This window comes from Cibotium barometz, chromosome 59 (genome assembly GCF_041138505.1).
Source record: "Cibotium barometz isolate CiBa-2024 chromosome 59, ASM4113850v1, whole genome shotgun sequence".
NCBI classification, from domain to species: Eukaryota; Viridiplantae; Streptophyta; class Polypodiopsida; order Cyatheales; family Cibotiaceae; genus Cibotium; species Cibotium barometz.
The window spans coordinates 24,324,195-24,342,990 of NC_141104.1; the positions used below are offsets into that span (position 1 = coordinate 24,324,195).

General features: G+C 46.6%; 2 protein-coding genes across 3 annotated transcripts in view; both read left to right on the plus strand.

Annotated features, from left to right (window-relative positions):
* LOC147605634 (kinesin-like protein KIN-UB) overlaps window positions 1-18,796 on the plus strand; it is a 177,457-nt gene that overhangs the window by 152,956 nt on the left and 5,705 nt on the right. For both annotated transcript variants that reach the window (XM_086793395.1, XM_086793396.1), the window contains exons 10-14: window positions 10,981-11,118; window positions 12,094-12,189; window positions 12,319-12,454; window positions 12,565-12,657; window positions 12,857-12,982. In XM_086793395.1, coding sequence (XP_086649521.1) covers window positions 10,981-11,118; window positions 12,094-12,189; window positions 12,319-12,454; window positions 12,565-12,657; window positions 12,857-12,982 — 589 coding nt within the window. The remainder of the gene's footprint in view (window positions 1-10,980; window positions 11,119-12,093; window positions 12,190-12,318; window positions 12,455-12,564; window positions 12,658-12,856; window positions 12,983-18,796) is intronic.
* LOC147605637 (uncharacterized) lies at window positions 3,131-5,769 on the plus strand. The gene is made up of 3 exons (XM_086793301.1): window positions 3,131-4,545; window positions 4,641-4,956; window positions 5,087-5,769. The coding sequence occupies exons 1-3, from the start codon at window positions 3,131-3,133 to the stop codon at window positions 5,510-5,512; spliced, it is 2,157 nt and encodes a 718-aa protein (XP_086649427.1). The 3' UTR covers window positions 5,513-5,769.

Here is an 18,796-nt window from a genome sequence, read left to right on the forward strand (position 1 = left end):
AGAGAGCTCTTTTAAGGGATTTCCAACAAGGGTAACTTGCTGTCCATGATGTTCAAAGCCCATAACACCTTGTTAAAGGTTCATGTGAAAGTCACCCAATGTTGACAACTGTAACTTGGTTGAACACAATGCTAATCAATCTTAAATACACTAATATTTGATGGACACTTGCTCAAATACAAGAAGTAAATTGCTGAATTGACAAGAGACACACAATGAGCCGGAACGGCTGACCCCTCTCTCAAATAAAGTATATTGATCTTGGGAGAATCAAGTACATAGTGTCATGGGCATTTCTGACCAGATTTCCATACCAATGCATATGAATACAGTATTGTAAACAAGTGGTTGTCGATGTAGACTTGTAATCCAGACTACCCTCTCAAGTGCCCATGTTCCCTACCATCTGCTCTCTATTGTTTCACACCAACACATGGTAGCACCAATCTGCAAGAGAGCACGTAGGACAAGAGAACACTACACAGGGTATGTGATCTTGTAATCCGGTTCCTCCCTCCTGCTACTTTTTTTTTTCCCGAGAAAAGATCCTTTCATTAGTTAAAAAAAACCCGCCCACTGGGCTACAAAAAAAAACCGCTCTTGCTCATAAGAAGGCAGAGCAGAGATCCAATCAAGGCAGCTAGGGAGACTCTCCCTAGGTGCAAAGAGGATACAAAGATCAGTACAAAAAACTGAGAGCTATATCATACAATAGGAGGGGGGAAAAGCCAAACAGGTGGCCTGTAATGCCAGCGGGGGACTCCCGTGTGTAGCATATAGAAGGGGCCGCTGCGCCAAGTGGTGTGGAAGGCTTGGCGCCGCAAGATCGCCGCATCCGCGAGTCGCCCCGGATGCGGTCATACTGTCCGCGCAGGGTGTGGATCAGCTCCTGCCAAATCCCCCGAACAGTCTCTGCTGGTGGCTACAGTCTCCCCTTAAAGGCCCTGAAACACCGGGCTCTCCAGGTGAACCAGATGGTGAGGCTGCTGTGAGGAGCTCCCATCGTAGATCCCTCTCCTGTGTCCAGACGGCGGACGAGAAGTTCGGTGAAGGAAGAAGGCGAGGCTGGCCCCTAATGAATCTGATAGCCTGGCTGTCCTGCTCCGTCTCGTATCCCAGAGCAGGCCCTGACGATGTCGACCAAGCAGCGGCACCCCACGTATACATGCCCTCTGGAGAGAGGGGGACCAAAATGTGCAGCATCCTCAGCCAAATCTGCTGTGCCTGTGGACAGTCCCATAGGCAGTGTCTCTGTGTGTCCAAAGGGTGGCCGCATCGGCCACAGGCCGCCGGAAGACCACTGTAGACAAGCCAGGTGCCAACTGCAGAGCCCTTGTGGGCAACCAGCTACCACTGAAAAGTCGAGATCCTGCGTGCCTGTCGACTAGCCCAGAGCCTGGTCCAAAAATCCTCCAGGAACTCCTGTGAGAGCCCCTGCAACCGCCAATGCTCCGCTGCGGCTGGAGAGACCATCCTCCTCGCAGTCAGAATATGCCTCCCCAACCGAACAGTGTACTGGAAAAAGGTAATCTTTGTGGCCCCGAGGGACGCATAAGGATCATGCCACTCGTACTCGCCAGGGTCCCACTGGAGCCGGGCCAAAGGGCGCGTATCATATGCCCAAATGCGCCAATCAGAGTCCACATGTGCAGGGTCTGGATCAATATGCCACTTCCGGGAAGCGGCGGCACTACCCGTATCCTCTGAAAGATGCACTCTGCAACCAAAGGCGACTCCGCCTCCACTCTCTGAAGTCTGCCCTCATCCTAGATCTCATAGTAGAGGCATTACCATCCTCAGTGCAAGCTCTGACAGCAATCAGGATCTCCAACTGTGTAAAGGCTCCCATCCATCGTGGGGCCGTTGACTCGAAAGGCGTGAACCACTCCTCAGTGAGTGCCTCCTGAATGTCATCCCGCATAATCAGCCCCCCTCTGAAGTGACTCAGCCTCTCCACCTGGACCTCCTCTGGGAGACTGCAAAGGCCTGCTAGTCTCCAAAACTGCGTGCTGGGCCTGCCGCCAATGGTCTCCAAGCCAGATGAGGCCGAGAGCCCAGCATATGACCCTGCTCAATGCGTACCGCGGGGCTCCATATGAGCGGCTGTCTGGCCCGCTCCTCATCACAAGTAGGAGGTCTCTGAGAAAGCCCCGGTCTCAGCAGCTCCCAAGCTCGCAGGATGCTCAAGGCAAATCTGTCCTCCCATCCTCTACTGAGGCCTGTCCTCCTCATCTCTATGAAGATCGATCGTATCTCTGATGCCCAAGTGCCCCCTGCTGGAGGAGCCCTAGCCTGCAGTCGCTGAAAAAGAAGCTCCTTTCAAGGCTCAGCGCCTGGAAGCAGCTCGCGAACAATACCCTTCCCCAATAAGGCTCTACTCTGATCAACTGGATCTATAATGCCCAAGCCTCCCTGGGCCAGTGGAAGAGTAATAACTGCCCAAGCAACCTTAGCCCGGGCTGGCTAACCGTCCCCCCCAGACCAAAGAAAGTTCCTGATCAGCCTCTGTACTTGGCTGATGCAAGAGCTCGAGAAGATCTAGCAAGACGTGATGTACCACATGGTCGCTAGAAGCACTTGATTTGTCACCACCACCCTCCCAGCCATAGTTGCAAAAAAACGCGTTTCAAACTTTAGGCTACTCGTTTGAAACGTGCAAACGTTTCAAACGTTTGAAACGCGTTTTTTTGCTGGGCCAGTTTTTTTTTATGATAGAAAACGTACGATGCAGTATCTCCTGGCATTTCAGTTTTGAAAGTGACGCTTGAAAGAGACGTTTCCAGCCTTTGAAGTCTTCCAGGTTTGCTTGCACCCCTACCTACGCACCAGTCCTTCTCCCCCGGCCCCTACGCACCGTAGGTAACAGGTTTGTACTAACCCTAAATCCTGATTTTTTCTGATTTTGGACCAAATTTCAGATTTGAAATTTGGGCATTTTTTGCCAGGTTGCCTACATTGGTGCATGCACACCTTGCCTACGCACCAAGCCTACTCCTCCGGCCCCTACGCACCCTGCTTCTCAGGTTTTTAATAACCCTAAATGCTGATTTTTTCTGATTTTGGACCAAATTTCAGATTTGAAATTTGGGCATTTCTTGCCAGGTTGCCCAAATTTCTTCATTCATTCATCATGCCTCGGGCTAAGGATGCCATGTGGAACCACGTAACTCCTGTGAGCAGATATGGGGGTTCAGGCACAGAAAGGTGGAAATGCAATTTTTGTGCCAAAGTGTCAGGTGGGTCTATTATTAGGGTAAAGGCCCATTTTACAGGAGTAAGAGGGGAAGGCATTGGCCCTTGCAGTCAAGTACCAAGAGAGGTTGTAGCGTCTCTTCAGCAATGGAAGAGAGAACATGAAGCAGCAAAGGGAATTCAGCCTATTGATGATGATGTACAGGATACAGATTCTGTAGGTGATGTGTCCAAAAGAGCTAGGACAGAGGATGATTTGCAGAGTCAAGCAGGTGGGTCTAGCTCCATTCCTGTAGCCCACAGATCTTCATTGCCCACCGTGCCTTCTCTAAAGAGGGCAGGCATTAAAGCAGGCATACAAAAGCAAGCTGTCAAGGAGGCCACACGTGAATTGACAAAGTTGTTTATACAATGCGCTTTGTCATTTCACGTCGTGCGTACTCCTCGTTGGAAGAAGGCCATTAAAGCTATCAGCCGCATTGGGTATGAGTGGGAGGGTCCATCTTATGAGTCCCTTCGCAAAACCCACTTAAGGAAGGAGAAGAAGGCAGTGGAGCTTGAGATGGAGCCTTTGAAGGCAACCTGGCAGAAATATGGATGCACATTGCTTTGTGATGGCTGGACAGACATGAGAAAGAGAAATGTATATAACATTTTGGTGTCCTGTTGTAAGGGCACAATGTTTTTGCGTGCCATTGATGCCTCGGTTCCAGGTACAGTTGTTACTGGAGCATTCATATGGAGACATTTGCGTGAGGCAGTGCTAGAGATTGGCCCAGAGAACATAGTGCAGGTAGTTACAGATAATGGGTCAAATTGTGTATCTATGGGCAGGATGTTAGAGGATGAGTTTCCAAAGATAGTGTGGACTCCATGTGCATCACACAGCTTGGACCTCTTGATAGAGGATGTGGCCAAAATTGGGTGGATTGCCGACCTCTTTAGTACTTCTCGGAGCATGGTGAAGTTTGTCACCAAGAGGCCAAAGGTTTTAGCTATGTTTCGTGCACACAGTGATTTGGAGTTGTTGAAGCCCTCAAACACCAGGTTTGCTTACATGCTCATTGTGGTTGAGAGGCTTGTGCGGGTCCGTACAGGTTTACTCCGCACTGTTGTCTCTCAGGAGTGGATGGCATGGGATGATAGAGAGCATCCCAAGGCAGTAGCATTTGTGCGCGCGGTAATGCGAGACACTTGGTGGGCTGAGGCCCTTGCACTTGTCACGGCCACTCAGCCTATATATAGTGTGCTTCGCATTACGGACATGGAGGGCAGCACCCTTGGACTCTTATATGAGTTCATGGACCGCATTGGAGAGGCCCTAGATCGATGCACTATACTATCAGCTGAGAGGTATGTATCATTGTATGTCATTGTTGTTCTTTTAGTTGCCAGTGGCCACATTATACATTGATATTAATTCCATGCTTCCAAGTGTCGTTGAACAGGATCCAGGACATCAGGGAGGTGTGGAACCGTAGATGGGATTGGTTTCATAGGCCAATCCATGCGGTTGCCCATATACTACACCCACTATGGCGGAATGAGGAGCAGTTCAACAATGAGGAGCTAGAAGAGGGATGGCAGTCTTACATCCAGACCTGGACTGGAGGTGATGTTCAGCTCCTCAGGAAGTTAGAGGATGAGCTCCTAGTATTTCGGAATGGGAGTCATGCCTTTGGGAGAGCCACTGCAGTTTTGAGAGAGACTCAGCTTCAGCCAGTCTCTTGGTGGGAGAAATATGGCATCGGTACTCCAGTTCTGGTAAGTGCCCACTGACAAGTTACAACTTACATGTAATAAGTTTGCACTTTGAAGTAACAACTTAGTACTTACAACTTATATAAGTTGTTTCTTCTTATTATTTATAAAGTTTTCTGTTATCTTTTGACAGAAACGCCTTGCATTACGAGTCCTCTCACAGGATTGCAGCTCTGGTCCATGTGAGAGAAACTGGAGCACATGGGCCCTCTTCCATACAAAGAAGAGGAACAAATTGTCCACTGCTCAATTAGAACGGTTGGTGTATTGTCATTGCAACCTCCGTTTAATTGAGCAGCAAGGCAATCCCATTGAGCCGCGCCAAGTGAATGTCGACAAGATCGACATAGAGAAAGTGAAGGACGTACCAGAGATCCCTGCTGAGGAGCGCGACATCTATGCCATGCTATACGAGGAGATGATGGCACCAGCTACTATGACACGATCACGGGCACCGACATCAGCAGATCATGCATCTACGAGTGCTGAGGCTGAGGCTGAGGCTTCATCTTCTTACGACACAGACTCACATTCCTCAGAGGAGGATGATGCTGAGTAGTTACTAGTTACTACTAGTGACTCTTGACTCTTGACACTTGAGTCTAGAGTTGAGAGTCCAGACTCCAGACATTGGAGACCATTTGTTTTTTCAGAGTTTTTGTATTTGGTCTTTCGGTACAGACATCTGTATTTCAGATTTCAGATTTATCATTTGACACTATTCACTAGTGCTTAGTATGTTGCTTAGTATGTTGTAAGTTGTAACTTGTAACTTCAAACTGGTTATGCTATTAATAATTATATGGGTTTTTGCCATCTATGATCTAATTCCTGATTCCTGAAGACTGCCATGTATCATGTATGATGTATCATGATTCATGTTACATGTATGATCATTGTATGATGTAAATTGTAATCATGTATGATGTATTAAGAATCAGGATTCAGTATGAAATTTGAATCATGGATTCATCATTCATGATGTATCATGATTCATGTATATGAAAGTTGAATGTAGATTTTAGCATTAAACTGTACCAAACATAAATTTATGGACACCCCCCTAAAAAAAACCTGGAAAAAACACCTGAAAAAAAATTTGAAAAAAACTTTTAAAAAACTTTTGGAAATTTGTTTGAAACGTTTTTGAAACGTTTCAAACACGTTTCAAAAACGCGTTTCAAAAAACGTGTGGCAACTATGCTCCCAGCCAAGGATAGCTGAGCTGTACTCCAATACAAAGCTTCTTCCGAATACTCAGAAGAAGCGGGGCGATCTGTTGCTCAGGTGACAAATCAAGTCCAATCTGGCATCCCAAATACCGCATTGCTGTGCCAGGAGGAATCCATCTAAAACCCGGGTCAGGGCTCCATGCCGAAGTGGGAGCGCTAATGATCCAAAAGGCCACTGTCTTGCGCCAATTGATCAATGCTCCCGAAGCTGTCCCAAAAACCTGTAGCGACTGCTCTGCCCTTTGAAGATTGGCCTCCTAGCCATGCAAAAATAATCCCGTGTCATCAGCAAACTCAGAATCGAGCAAGTCCCCTCCTCGGACTGGGAGCTGGAGTCCTCTCAAACCAACCTCCTCTGCTGTCAGATACATACTCATGGCCTCAGCAAAGAAGAGAAAAAGAAACGGGGCAAGAGGGCATCCTTGACGGACTGATCTGGTCAACTCAAAACTCGGCCCCCGTCCTCCTGCCATCAGCACCTGGCTACAGGCTGTGGAATATAGAGCCGCCACCCCTCAAATCCAGACTGGCTCAAAACCCAGGCGAAGCATAGTGCCCTCTAGGAAACCCCAATCGACTCTATCGTATGCCTTCTCAAAGTCGAGAAGCATAACGACCAGGTCCTCGCCGAGAAATCTAGCAAAGAAGAGAAAAAGAAACGGGGCAAGAGGGCATCCTTGACGGACTGATCTGGTCAACTCAAAACTCGGCCCCCGTCCTCCTGCCATCAGCACCTGGCTACAGGCTGTGGAATATAGAGCCGCCACCCCTCGAATCCAGACTGGCTCAAAACCCAGGCGAAGCATAGTGCCCTCTAGGAAACCCCAATCGACTCTATCGTATGCCTTCTCAAAGTCGAGAAGCATAACGACCAGGTCCTCGCCGAGAAATCTAGCTCGGGCCGTCGCCTCCCAGAAGGTGAAAATGTTGTCAAGGATACTGCGCTCCTTGACGAATCCTGTCTGGGTAGCATGAATCAACTCCCCAAGGAAGGGCTGGATCCTCAAACTCAAGGCCTTGGCCAGGACCTTGTAGACAGTATTGAGGATCGTAATAGGTCTCCACTGCCGAATATCATCAGACACTCCCTCCCCCTTGGGGATAAGAAAGATCAAGCCCTCTGAAAAGCTCTGTGGCATCACCCCAGTGTCCAAAACATATTGAAAGCCCCTACGGAGGCCTGGTCCCAAAATGTCCTAATAACGCATAAAAAAGGCTGGCGTCAAACCGTCCTCCCCAGGGTAACTATGGCGCGGAAGGACCCTCAAAGCCTCAACCAGCTCATCCTTTGAAAGAGGCTCACCCAGAACTGTGCGCATACGATCTGTGACTCTCCTCTGTACATGGGCCCACACAGTCTGTCTGCAAGCATCACGTGCCTCCGTGGCTGGCTCCGCTGAGAGCAGGTCTCTATAGAACTCAGTGGCAATGGCTCTAATCTCCCCGTGCTCAGTGGCTAACGAGCCGTCCTGTCTCCTGACCTGGCGTACACCTGCTCGAGCATGGGGAGGTCCGGTAATCTCAAAGAACTCCCCAGTCACTCTATCACCAAGCTGCGTCCATTGTGAGGCCTGGCGATGATAGTAGAACTCATGTCTGAGGCCGGAGTACTCCACTCGCTGAATGATGGGGTCACCCTGAAGGCACGGGATAGATATGACATGAGGCATTGTCTTTGGCGAGGCAATACAAATGTGAAGGAATGGAATCCCGGTTGCCCGTGCGAGAGACAGGGCAGTAGTGGACAGGGATTCCATCACTCTCCCAATGGCTCCATCGATCACCGGGAGAAGAGGAAGGTATTCCTTCTTGAGGTATGGGAAGCAGAGTGTCATTGGGAAGCCCGACACGCCAGCCAGTGGGTTGGACAAGGGTCGAAGCCGTGTTGCCACCTTGCAAAGAAGGCTTGGGCCGTACGCAGTGCAACAGGGCTCACCTGCATGACTCGATCTGACGCCGTTGGTGAGTTTAACTCAACCTGGTAGTAGCCACGCCCCAGAGGATGAATGTCTATAATCTTTGTAGGCCCACCGATGAGACGCGCTTCCAAAAGGTCTCTGAGTTGTCCGCGCGTGGGGTGGGTACTGACAATCTTGCATACTAGAGTGGAGGCCTCTAATGATGCAACAGTCGTAAGCGAGGAGCCGAAGGTCCACTTCAAAGAAAGATAAGCAAGTCACAGTAGCCTCGGTCGGGGTTGATGGAGCGGCTGCCATGGAGTCCTTCTAAGGGTGAAGACCAGAAAATGCCAAGACTTTGTGAAAGGGGAACGCCCCAAAAAGTGAGAAAGTTACTTGTAGAAGACGAAGGGGGTAAAGAAGACGGAGGACACGGGAGGGGGGGCATAGGTAGGAGAAGAGAAAGGGGGTGGGGCAAAGCAGGGGATGGAGGGGGGAATGGGCAGGAAGGTAGCGAGAAAGAGGGGGGGGGGGGATTACGAAGGGGGAAGGGCGCAGGCAGTAGGAAGAAACACAGGTGCAGCTCATAGATCCGCACTAGCGATTTTTTCAGCTAGTAGGGAGAAGATTACTTGGTATGAGATCATGCAAGCATGCCTCCACTTTCTCATGCGTATGTGGTTGATGATGATTATTTTTGGTACTTAGGTTAGTGGTTGGCGGCTACACACCTGTCTGCAGCTATGTATTTGTTTTCATGGTTAGTCACTGAGACGGTGAATTTTGATGTCGTGTAACAGGGGTGCAGGCAATGTTAGAGTGACATAGTGTTACAGTGTGGCGTGTTATGGTGTTGGAATGTTACAGTGTCACAGTGTTATAGTGTGGTGGTGTTACGGTGTCGCAGTGTTACTTACAGTGGTAGTGTTACAGTCCAAGACACTCCAGGTGGACAGTCCAATGGACACTTCAGCGTGAAGACTCTGGAGCACACCACTCCAAGGCAATCTCCGGGTTTACTCCTTAGACATTACAGATTACTTTTTTGAGTTAGCTTAGGATTGCAGACATTCTCGTTTTTTGCGTCGCCACGCCCAGGACTGCATTGCGAGTCTGGAGACTCGGGTTTTTGATCTGCAGGCTTCACTGTCTGCCACTACCCAGCCTCAATGATTGAGAGTGAGAGTTCTCCGCTTTCCGCTGTTCATTGTCTCAGCACGATACAAATGTCCTCTCCCTCCAGGATCAGGTGGTTATCCAAGATCAGGAACTTATCTCTCTCCAGGACCAAGCAGCAGAATTGAGGACTCTGCAAGCGACCCTCCAGCCTCTTCAGCTTCTGCTCACTGGATCGCTGCCTTCTTCCTCTACAATGGTTCCCGACTCCTCAGCCGGCACATAGGATCTTCTAGAGCACGATGTTTTTTTTTTAATTTATGTTTTTTTTTTGGCATCTTATATTCAAACGACATTTTAGATCTAATGGGCAGCATAAGTTTCGCTTCAGTTTTTTTATATTATTGATTCTTGGCTTTACCATCACGTATGTTCCTTTTCTTTGCCTCATCAAGGACAGTGAGTTCTCTAGTGGTGGGTGACCTGCAGCCACCATGGGGTGTTACTGTGTTACAGTGGTGTTACAGTGTTGCAGTCGAAGATGCTCCAAGTGGACAGTCCAGTGGACACTCCAACGTGAAGATTCCGGAGCGCGACACTTCAAGGCATTTAAGGCACTGCACCCCAAGAAAGGAGATGCATGCCAATACACCTACATGCATGTGGCACCTTGCAAAGATGGGAGATGCTCACCAACGGTCACTGCTGGCATCTTCGTGACTCTCCAATGTTATAAGGGCAATGTATTCCGATTCAAGAGGGAGATGAGATCCTAGGCTGTGCTATCCATTGTAGTGTTCCTTGAGTCCCATGTTCGCTGTGTCATTCCATCCTAAGCAGAGTGTGCTATCCCTCACTATGACCACTGCTGAGTGTGCATGTTGCAGTGAGTGGTGTTTGTAACTGCTGGTTCGTAGTAATAGGCTGTGCTATCCATTGTAGTGTTCCTTGAGTCCCATGTTCACTGTGTCATTCCATCCTAAGCAGAGTGTGCTATCCTTAGGCTGTGCTATCCATTGTAGGAGATGAGATCCTAGGCTGTGCTATCCATTGTAGTGTTCCTTGAGTCCCATGTTCACTGTCATTCCATCCTAAGCAGAGTGTGCTATCCCTCACTATGACCACTGCTGAGTGTGCATGGTGCAGTGAGTGGTGTTTGTAACTGCTGGTTCATATAGTAATACAAGTGGAGTACAGCATTCTGGCGCACTGTTTCTTGATGTCGATTTAATTAAGTGTTGATTAAGTAAGCCTGTCATGTGTTGTGCTATTGTTCCATGTTGTGACTCCCGTGGACATACTCTCGAAGAGTGAACCACCATATCCTCTTAGTGTACGTGGTCAACCCGACCTGCTATACTCTCTCTCTCTCTCTCTCTCTCTCTCTCTCTCTCTCTCTCCACCTTACATCAATCTCAGAAGTTTTATCAACCTTCAAATACACGAGGAAGTCAGTTTTCTCTGATAAAACGCAAATCTATGGTGATTTTTATGATTACTGTTTATTTTGATGTTGTATTCTAGTAGACAAGCAAGCATTCTTCGGATGCACTTAAATGCTGGCCCGATCAGAATTAACATCCCCCTCCCCTCCCCTGCTCCCTCACCCCGACCCCCCCCCCCTCTTTTCCACACACCCACCCAAAAAATAAATAAAAATCCCTTCTGAGTATTAGGAATTGTTTATTGTGACAAAAGTACCTGATAAGTCTGAGTTCTTGCATAACAAACCCTGCTTTCAACATCTCCATGGAGTAACCTTGTTAAATGTTTGCTTGTAGACGGTAGCTGCTCAAAAGTTGAAACATGAGAAAGAACTCATTGAATTTTCACAGAGTTTAAATGTAGCACATGCTGAGAGGGGAAGAACAGAGAATGATTTGAGAGCCAGCCAACAAGAGCTTCAGCTCCAGAAAGAGGTTCGTGAGTCTAATCTTTTTGTGCCAAGCTGGTGTTAAAAGAGCTTGTTGAGGTTGAAAATCCAAGAAGCTGAAAGGAGCAGAAAAGTTTCACTTTCACCAAGAGGTCAAAGAAGCTCTGAATCTGAAGCTATCTGGAAATCTTAACATATTGCATAATGTTTAAGTTTGGGATTGATCCCTATAGAGGCAAGTAAAGTGACAAACTACCATTTGTCAAATTTGTTGTTTATAAGTTTAATCTGTGGAAAAGTTGTTAGCATTTTTGAGAAGCCATTGATTCACTTGGAGCTGTCGGACATCATAATTTGTAGTATCCAACAGCCGTTATTTCCCCATGAGTAAATATTTGAATGCTCTGAGTTAGGAGCTCACATTGTCTGCTACAAATAAGTAGAGGTAAGGGGATGAAGGTCAACCAGTGTTGGAGAGAAGAAATTTCTTTTGAAAATGTCAGAGAGGAAAAATGGGTAGGATACAATTTATATATGATTAACATATACCCATATGGCTGGTAGGGTGCAATTTATGTATGATTAACATAAACCCAAATGTCATGTACTCACTATGGCTGTCTCTCGAGTCTGCAAGGTGCATAAGCAAACTATGGGGTAGTCTGGGAGTGACTTTCTGTTCTTGACAAGCGGTGGTAAATAAACAGAAATGTTTATAAAATTTCTCAGATAGTACAGCAACTTTGAGGGTTTTTTTTTCCCAAATATGATCACAAATGACAGAAAACAAGATTTCTCAGCAACATTTATGCTCCTAAATTACAAAAGTCTCGTAAATTACTTTGCAAAATCAATTTTAGCATGAATGTATTCAATGAACTTGCTGATAATGATTAGCACTGAATGAACGTTTCTTGCTGCATCAGTTAGTCTGTCTGAGGTGTCCTAAGACTTTTCATGAACAGGATGGCTCGTCTTAAATCGTCTTTCTGCCCAGCTAAACCTCTCATTGTTGATGCAGAAACTGAATGAAGAGTCACTGAGGAGATTGAGCCTAGAAATGGAAAATAAGGCTTTGAATGAGAAGATACTTCAGTTACAGTGCGAGGTCGATGAGGTCTGGATGGTTTGAGCTTGATGGATTTTGTTGAAGCGGCTCTCATGCTTGTAGCAATATGGTTTTATTAGACTACATTAACTTTCGGATGCATTCATCTAACTCTGTTAACAACACTTCTTGATTTAGATGAAAAAAACAGTAGATCGAATGAGATCAGGGCATTGTACCAAACCAGACAGAGCACTTAGCATACAGAAGCTCAGTCAGAGTAGAGATGGTATCAAGGGGCAGAAGTCAACAATTGTGAAACTATTTGAACAATGTAAATATTTTATTGAGTACAGATATCGTGGTGTCATAGTCAACATCAATACAAAAGTACTTCAACAATGGAGTTGTCTCTCCAACTGATGTTTAGACCCTTGGATGCAGTGGGCTTGCAAAATCTTTTAACACTTCTGGTATCAGCGGATGATGATGTTCAGATTCATGCTTTGAAAGTGGTTGCTAACCTTGCTGCTGATGGTATGACTAGCAAGATAAAGAACTAGACTGACTAAAATGTGAAATTAGACAAATTTGGTAATATCTTCTTGAATCAAGATAATCCTTATTAACAAAGAGCTCATAAAATAGGAAAATGTATCTAAGAAATTTGCCAGGAAAAAAAAGCTTTGATGGAAGTTGGGGATTGAATCTGATTATTATCATCATATTGACACAGAAGCAAACCAGGAAAAGATTGTTGAAGCAGGAGGGCTTTGCACATTGCTTAAGATTCTGCGAAGCTCGGAAGATGAAACTATTCGACGAGTAGCTGCTGGGGCAATTGCAAATCTTGCTATGAATGGTATCATTCTTTTTTGACCGTACTTGCATGAGTTGCATATATCCAAAAGCATTCAATGTTTTTGTAGCGGGGTCAAATGCCCCTTATGAATTTGTTTTCCATTTAGATAATTCAATGTAAAAGCAAAAGGTGTGTGTGAGTTATCCGATATGCACGGGATTGTATGTGCGGTAGTCTCCTGTATTATCATATTCTAGGCATCCAAGATTAGTAAGGCCTCCACTTCTTCCAATGTGTGCTTTTGTTGGCAAATTCTTTGGCTGAGACCAAGAATGAAGTATTTCTTTATGCCACCATCCAGTTTTCACAAGACAAGCTTGCGACCCTCTTCGCCAAAATTGAGACAGACTCCAAGACGACACTCATTGGAAAAATCTTTGGCTCTCACCTCTCCCATATCCAGGATCTTGCTGGGTACTAGTGGTGTTGCCTTCGGACTCCACAGTCCATTTTAAAGATGTAAGGCTACTTGGGAGAGGATTCTTTGATGTACAGGAGGGAGCCTCAGAAGGGCTGCTTCTTGGCCATTGTTGGAGACCATTGGGGCAGCCTTTGGGCTGGTCCTACCATCTCAGCTTTTCCCACTTCTATTCCCAGGTACTCACTGCCTCGGCTGATGCTGTTCCCAAGGTTATGGTGTTGGCTCGTGAGAGTAAGCCCTTTGAGGATTTTGTGCTGCTTTCGGGACTTACTGGTCCCTTGAAGCAACATATGGAGACGTTCAGGCAAACCTGACTAGTGCCAAGTCTGTCGGCCATTTTGCGCAGGATTGCCCTTGGGGTAGGAGTCATAGGAGGCAATGCAAATGTGCTCCCCAAGCGACACAGCCTAATGCTCGGCCTCGGCCAGCCTTTCGCTAGGAGTGATGGGTCGTCTCTCACGGCCGGCCTCCAGGTGGGAATGCTAGGGCACATGATGAGGCCCTTCCCAAAGACAATGTACACAGTGATGATGTATTGTGTCAGAGTAGTGTCATCCTCGCAGAGGGATGTGGAGGGCAGAATGACTATGTTAGAGTTCTCCTTGCTTGTTGGAATGGACAATATGCGGGATGCACTTGGTATGGATGCACAAGACATGTTGCCATCTTATGAGGCCTTGCAAGATGTGCAACAGGAGATATGCCATGGTGTACTACAGGATACCCATGTATTGGGCACGTATGCAGAGACTGCAGAGTCTAGGACAGTGAACATGCTGACATTCGACTTTGCTCCAAGGATTACCCCCTTCTACAACATTATGAGAGGCGGAGTCAGACTCTGGCCAAGTGGTTGCTTAGGTCTAGAATCAAAACCTCCTCTTCACCATGAGGATTATGTCATGGAATGTGCAAGGCCTAGGGAGGTTTCCCACACGCAGTAAGAAGCACCTTGTCAAAGATCAGTTCCACCTTGACAAATTGGATATGTTTCAATGTGGTAAAAATGGTAAGATCCTTTCTGGACACGCTTTTTGGTCCTGTGCACAAGGACCAAAGGTGGGGTATGCATTTCAGTTACAGTGTCACTTTTGCCTCGTGTTATTGGCCATGGTGTTATGATACCTGCTAGAGTACAATGGATTATGGTTATGCAAGAGGAGGGACAGAAGTTGGGTGTCTTGAATATCTATGCGCCTAATGTACGGGGCGAGAGGGTGGCCCTCTAGGGCACCATCACAGAACTGCTACCTTTGGCTAATGATTGGATTGTTGGAGGAGACTTCAACATGGTTGAGCAGCCATTAGACAAAAAGGGTGGCCCATGAGGGTAGAACACACCCCTTGGAGAGAACTTCCTGGGAGAGATTTAGCCTCTCCTATGGCAAGGATTGTTAGATAGACGTTGATTTCTAGAGAGGCCTAACTCTTTATCTTGCTCATGGCATAACCATAGAAGCGGGGATTGATGCATCTTTGCACGGTGGGACAACGGCTTGGGTAGAGGAGTCTCTATTGCCATCTTGCTAGGTACTACCAAATCAGATCACTGCCAGGTTGTCTTGTGCATCAGGGATCTTGGAAGATACAAGGGTGTACCCCGTGCTCACCAGACTCTCTCGAGTCTCTATCAGGATGCAGAGACCTTCGTGGAGGTCAGAGAGATTTGGAGGCTTTGTGATCATCCTAACCCCCGGGAGAGGCTTTTCCTTGGTCCTGGTGGAGAGGACTAGCCAACACTATCATTTTGTTGCCTTGGCCAAGAAAGAAGAGACTCTAGACAAGGAGCGAGCTGTGAGACATAAGTTGGTTGCACTTCCAAGGGATGACAAGAAGCATCCCGTGTCCTCTTGGATCCCATATCTCTTGTCCACTGTTAGAGCTGAGTTACAGGTGGCCATGGATAGGCGGGCTTAGTTTGCATTTCATGCTAATCAAGCATTTTGGACACAGATGGGTGGCAGATGTAACAAACCGTTTTTCTTAACACACGTACCTATGCACAGTAGGGACAATTTGAGATGCTTGCAGGTTTCTCAAGGAGAATTTCTTACTGAGCCAAATAAGGTGAGGATTGTTGCCTCAAATTTTTATTAGACCTTGCTCTCTGCAGTTGCCCACTCTTTGGATAGAGATGTTGCACAATAGAAAGTCTGGGAGCACATGCCCTAGCTTATTACGGATGATATTTGGATGCCCCCTTATCAAAGGATGAGCTGAGATATGCTTTGCACGCCCTCTCAAAAGGCAAATGGCTAGGGGATATGATGGCCTCTCTCCATCCTTCTTTTTGTAGTTTTGGGATTACATTGGTGATGATGTTACTATTGCTCTATAGGAGATGTGGTGTACTGGTATGAGGCCCCCTCTTATCACGGATAGTCTTATCCACATCCTCCCGAAAGGTGGAGACAAGACCAATATTAGACAGTGGAGGCCCATAACTCTGCTTGGGTCTGCTTACAAAATCTTAGTGAAGGTAGTGAGTGTGAGGCTTTAGCATGTTCTTCAAAGAGTTCTTCATGATACATAGAATGGGTTTCCTCCAAGGAAGGAGTATTTTTTATTAAAAAATTTCATTCTGGGAAGCTGTGGAGTGGGCTAAATCTAGCTAACAACCCCTTGCCATTCTCTTGCTAGACTTTGAAAAGACTTATGATAGACTGGATTGGGATTTCTTGGAAGGCACGATGGCACAGATGGGTTTCTCCCAGGATTGGATCCAGAGGGGTTTCTTGCATGTATAGGGAGGTCCACAACATAGTTTTGGGCTGCGGGGAGGCGTGATGAGCGCTTTCAGGTCTCCCATTCCCTGAGGCAGGGATTCCCCTTAGCTCCACTACTTTACCTTATCGTAGCGGAGGCTATGAGTAGGTTTCTCAGACTTACCCAAGGGGTCTCGGGCCTCAGGCTGCCTCTTCGCACAGAGGAGGAATTATTGGACTCAAGGTTAGCAGATGATACTGTTGTGTTTTTGGAGGCTTCACAGGCATGCCTCTATGCTTTCTACACTGTTTCGGAGATGTTTTGTTTGGCAGCAGCAAGTGCCTCCATCAATTGGCGCAAATCAGTGGGATTTTGGATTACTGACTTTCCGTGGACAGATTGGGGTTTGGATGTGGGGTTTACTTGGATTGAGAGAGGATGCACTACCAGATACCTTGGCTGTCACGTTGGCATTAGCATCTCACCTGCACAATAGTTTCCTCCGGTGCTCATGAGCATTAAAAGAAAACTTCAGCATTGGAATAGCAGAAAGCTTGACTTGGCTTCTAGAGCCTTCGTAGCTAACCAAGTGCTGTTGGCGGATGCTTGGTTTGTCATGTCGTGTTGGGTTTTTCATAAGGAATGCATTTGTTAGCTTCATTGGCTCACTCGGGGCTTCCTATGGTCAAGATTGGATGACACTCTACACACCAAGACGAGTGTGGCTTGGGATACCATTATCATGCCTAAGCAAGAGGGAGGATTGAACATCATTGACCCATAGGTGCAGTGTAATGCCTTACTTTGTAAGCTGGTAGTTGAGGATTTCTTCTCGGCATTGAGCCTCAAAGGATTATGTAGATGCATGTAGCCATACCTAACCATTGGATCACAGGGAACTTCGTGGAAGGGCCTCATCACTTATTGTTTGGGTTACTTTCAGGGATAAGGGTACCTCTTTAGGTCATGTGCCTTTCCACTTTGGGTGAGGATGGTGTACGGGTCCTTTACTCCATTCAAGATAGATGTATCGGTCTTTTACTACATTTAGGATAGATGGCTCTTGGAGAGAAGTCTTGGGCAGGATATCATCGAGGGTCCGGCCGGTGAGAGTGGTGGTAGGGCAGGGAAGCACATCTATATTGATTCCCATCAAGGGATGATTACCAACTCTTGGAGCCTTTGGTTATATGATGGGTATCCTATGGGATACTTGCAGTAGGACACTGGTGTATTTGCAAGATCTGGTGTGATATCATCCACACTCATGGCTACTTGGGCCAGGATTCAGGGATCTTTGAGGGCCACAGAGAGAAAACGTGATCAATTTATGAGATAATGGGATCATAGCATTTTTTCGCTCTCTCTCATATGGGGCGTTGCTGGCAGCACAAGGCACCTGATTGGTTGAGATTTCCCCCTTGTTTGGTCTAAAATCTCCCTTGTAAATTTTTTTCTCACTTAAGAGAAGTCTCTTTTCCAGGAAAAAAAAAAGCTCTTCAACGCTCCTTGTTGGTGTGGCTCATGTCAGAAGAAGATGTATCTGCCTACCTAAGATCTAACTACACACAAACTGTACTGCATGTACAAACCCCTCATGCTAGACCTACGACCTAATCTGGCTGCAAGAAAACCCTAAGGCATGCTCTAGTAATGACTTGCCTGCCTGCAAACTCAAAATGCACAGAGGTTGACCAAAGTTGGTCATGAGAAAAGCTAATGCATGTGCACAAAACTAACTATAAATGCAAAAAAGTAAACCCTAATTTGGTAGCAAATGCAAAAATGCAAACCTTAATTTGGTTGCAAATGCAAAAGCACAAACTCTAATTTGTTGTATGCACATTCTACAAAACGCATCCTTGGTTGACCAAAGACAAACGGCAAGTAGGCGGACCTGATGCGCTGATACCAATACACAATGCCTGCAGAAGCAAAATTTGATTAACACACAAAATTTGATTTTAAAGCTAACCAAGTATGCAAACACAGAATAGAAAAGACCAAATAGACCTAAACTACTTCTATTGCCAAAACCTGAATACATACAATGAGTTCCCAAATCTACACTAAGATCTGTTGTGCATATCTGACAATCTAGAAGTCGTCGTTGCCTTTGGTCTTGGATCTGCAACCTCTGCCTCTTAATGCCCTTAGATAACTCTCAACCTGCCCTTATATAGTGGATTACGGTTGGCTGATTGGCCAACCATGCTTGACTAGATACAATGTTTATACAAAAGGTGTCCACACTCCTTGTCCTTGGGCGCCTTGTTTAGTATCCGGCTGTTATGACTGGGACATGCTTGTAAAGCATGGGACACATGAGTAAAGCGTGGGACCTGATGGTGACATACGATTGCACATCACCTCTAATATATAATTAAGCATGGGCCGGTAAAGTTCTTGGGTGATGGCTGTAGGAACAAAAGACCCAATGATGTGTAGCACGGGGGTACTAGGGGACAGGGACGCATGAGTATAGTGTGTGGCGGGTATGGTTCACACCGGATGCATTGGTATATATAATAGTTGAGTGGTTAAACAAAATATGCCATGTTAGGGTTTCTTTGCGATCTTGGGAACTTCATGTTGATCTCCATCACGTTTTTGCATGAGGGCTGTTTTTCCTAGGATTTTGACCTTGCATGCTATTCTAGGGTTAGGGTTTTCCAGATTGGGCCCTT

Excerpts from the sequence above, each read along its gene's own strand:
- LOC147605637 (XM_086793301.1), top strand. The coding sequence starts at position 3,131 with ATGCCTCGGGCTAAGGATGCCATGTGGAACCACGTAACTCCTGTGAGC. Across the intron at positions 4,546-4,640 it reads ACTATACTATCAGCTGAGAG|GATCCAGGACATCAGGGAGG; the intron begins GTATGTATCATT and ends GTCGTTGAACAG. Across the intron at positions 4,957-5,086 it reads GCATCGGTACTCCAGTTCTG|AAACGCCTTGCATTACGAGT; the intron begins GTAAGTGCCCAC and ends ATCTTTTGACAG.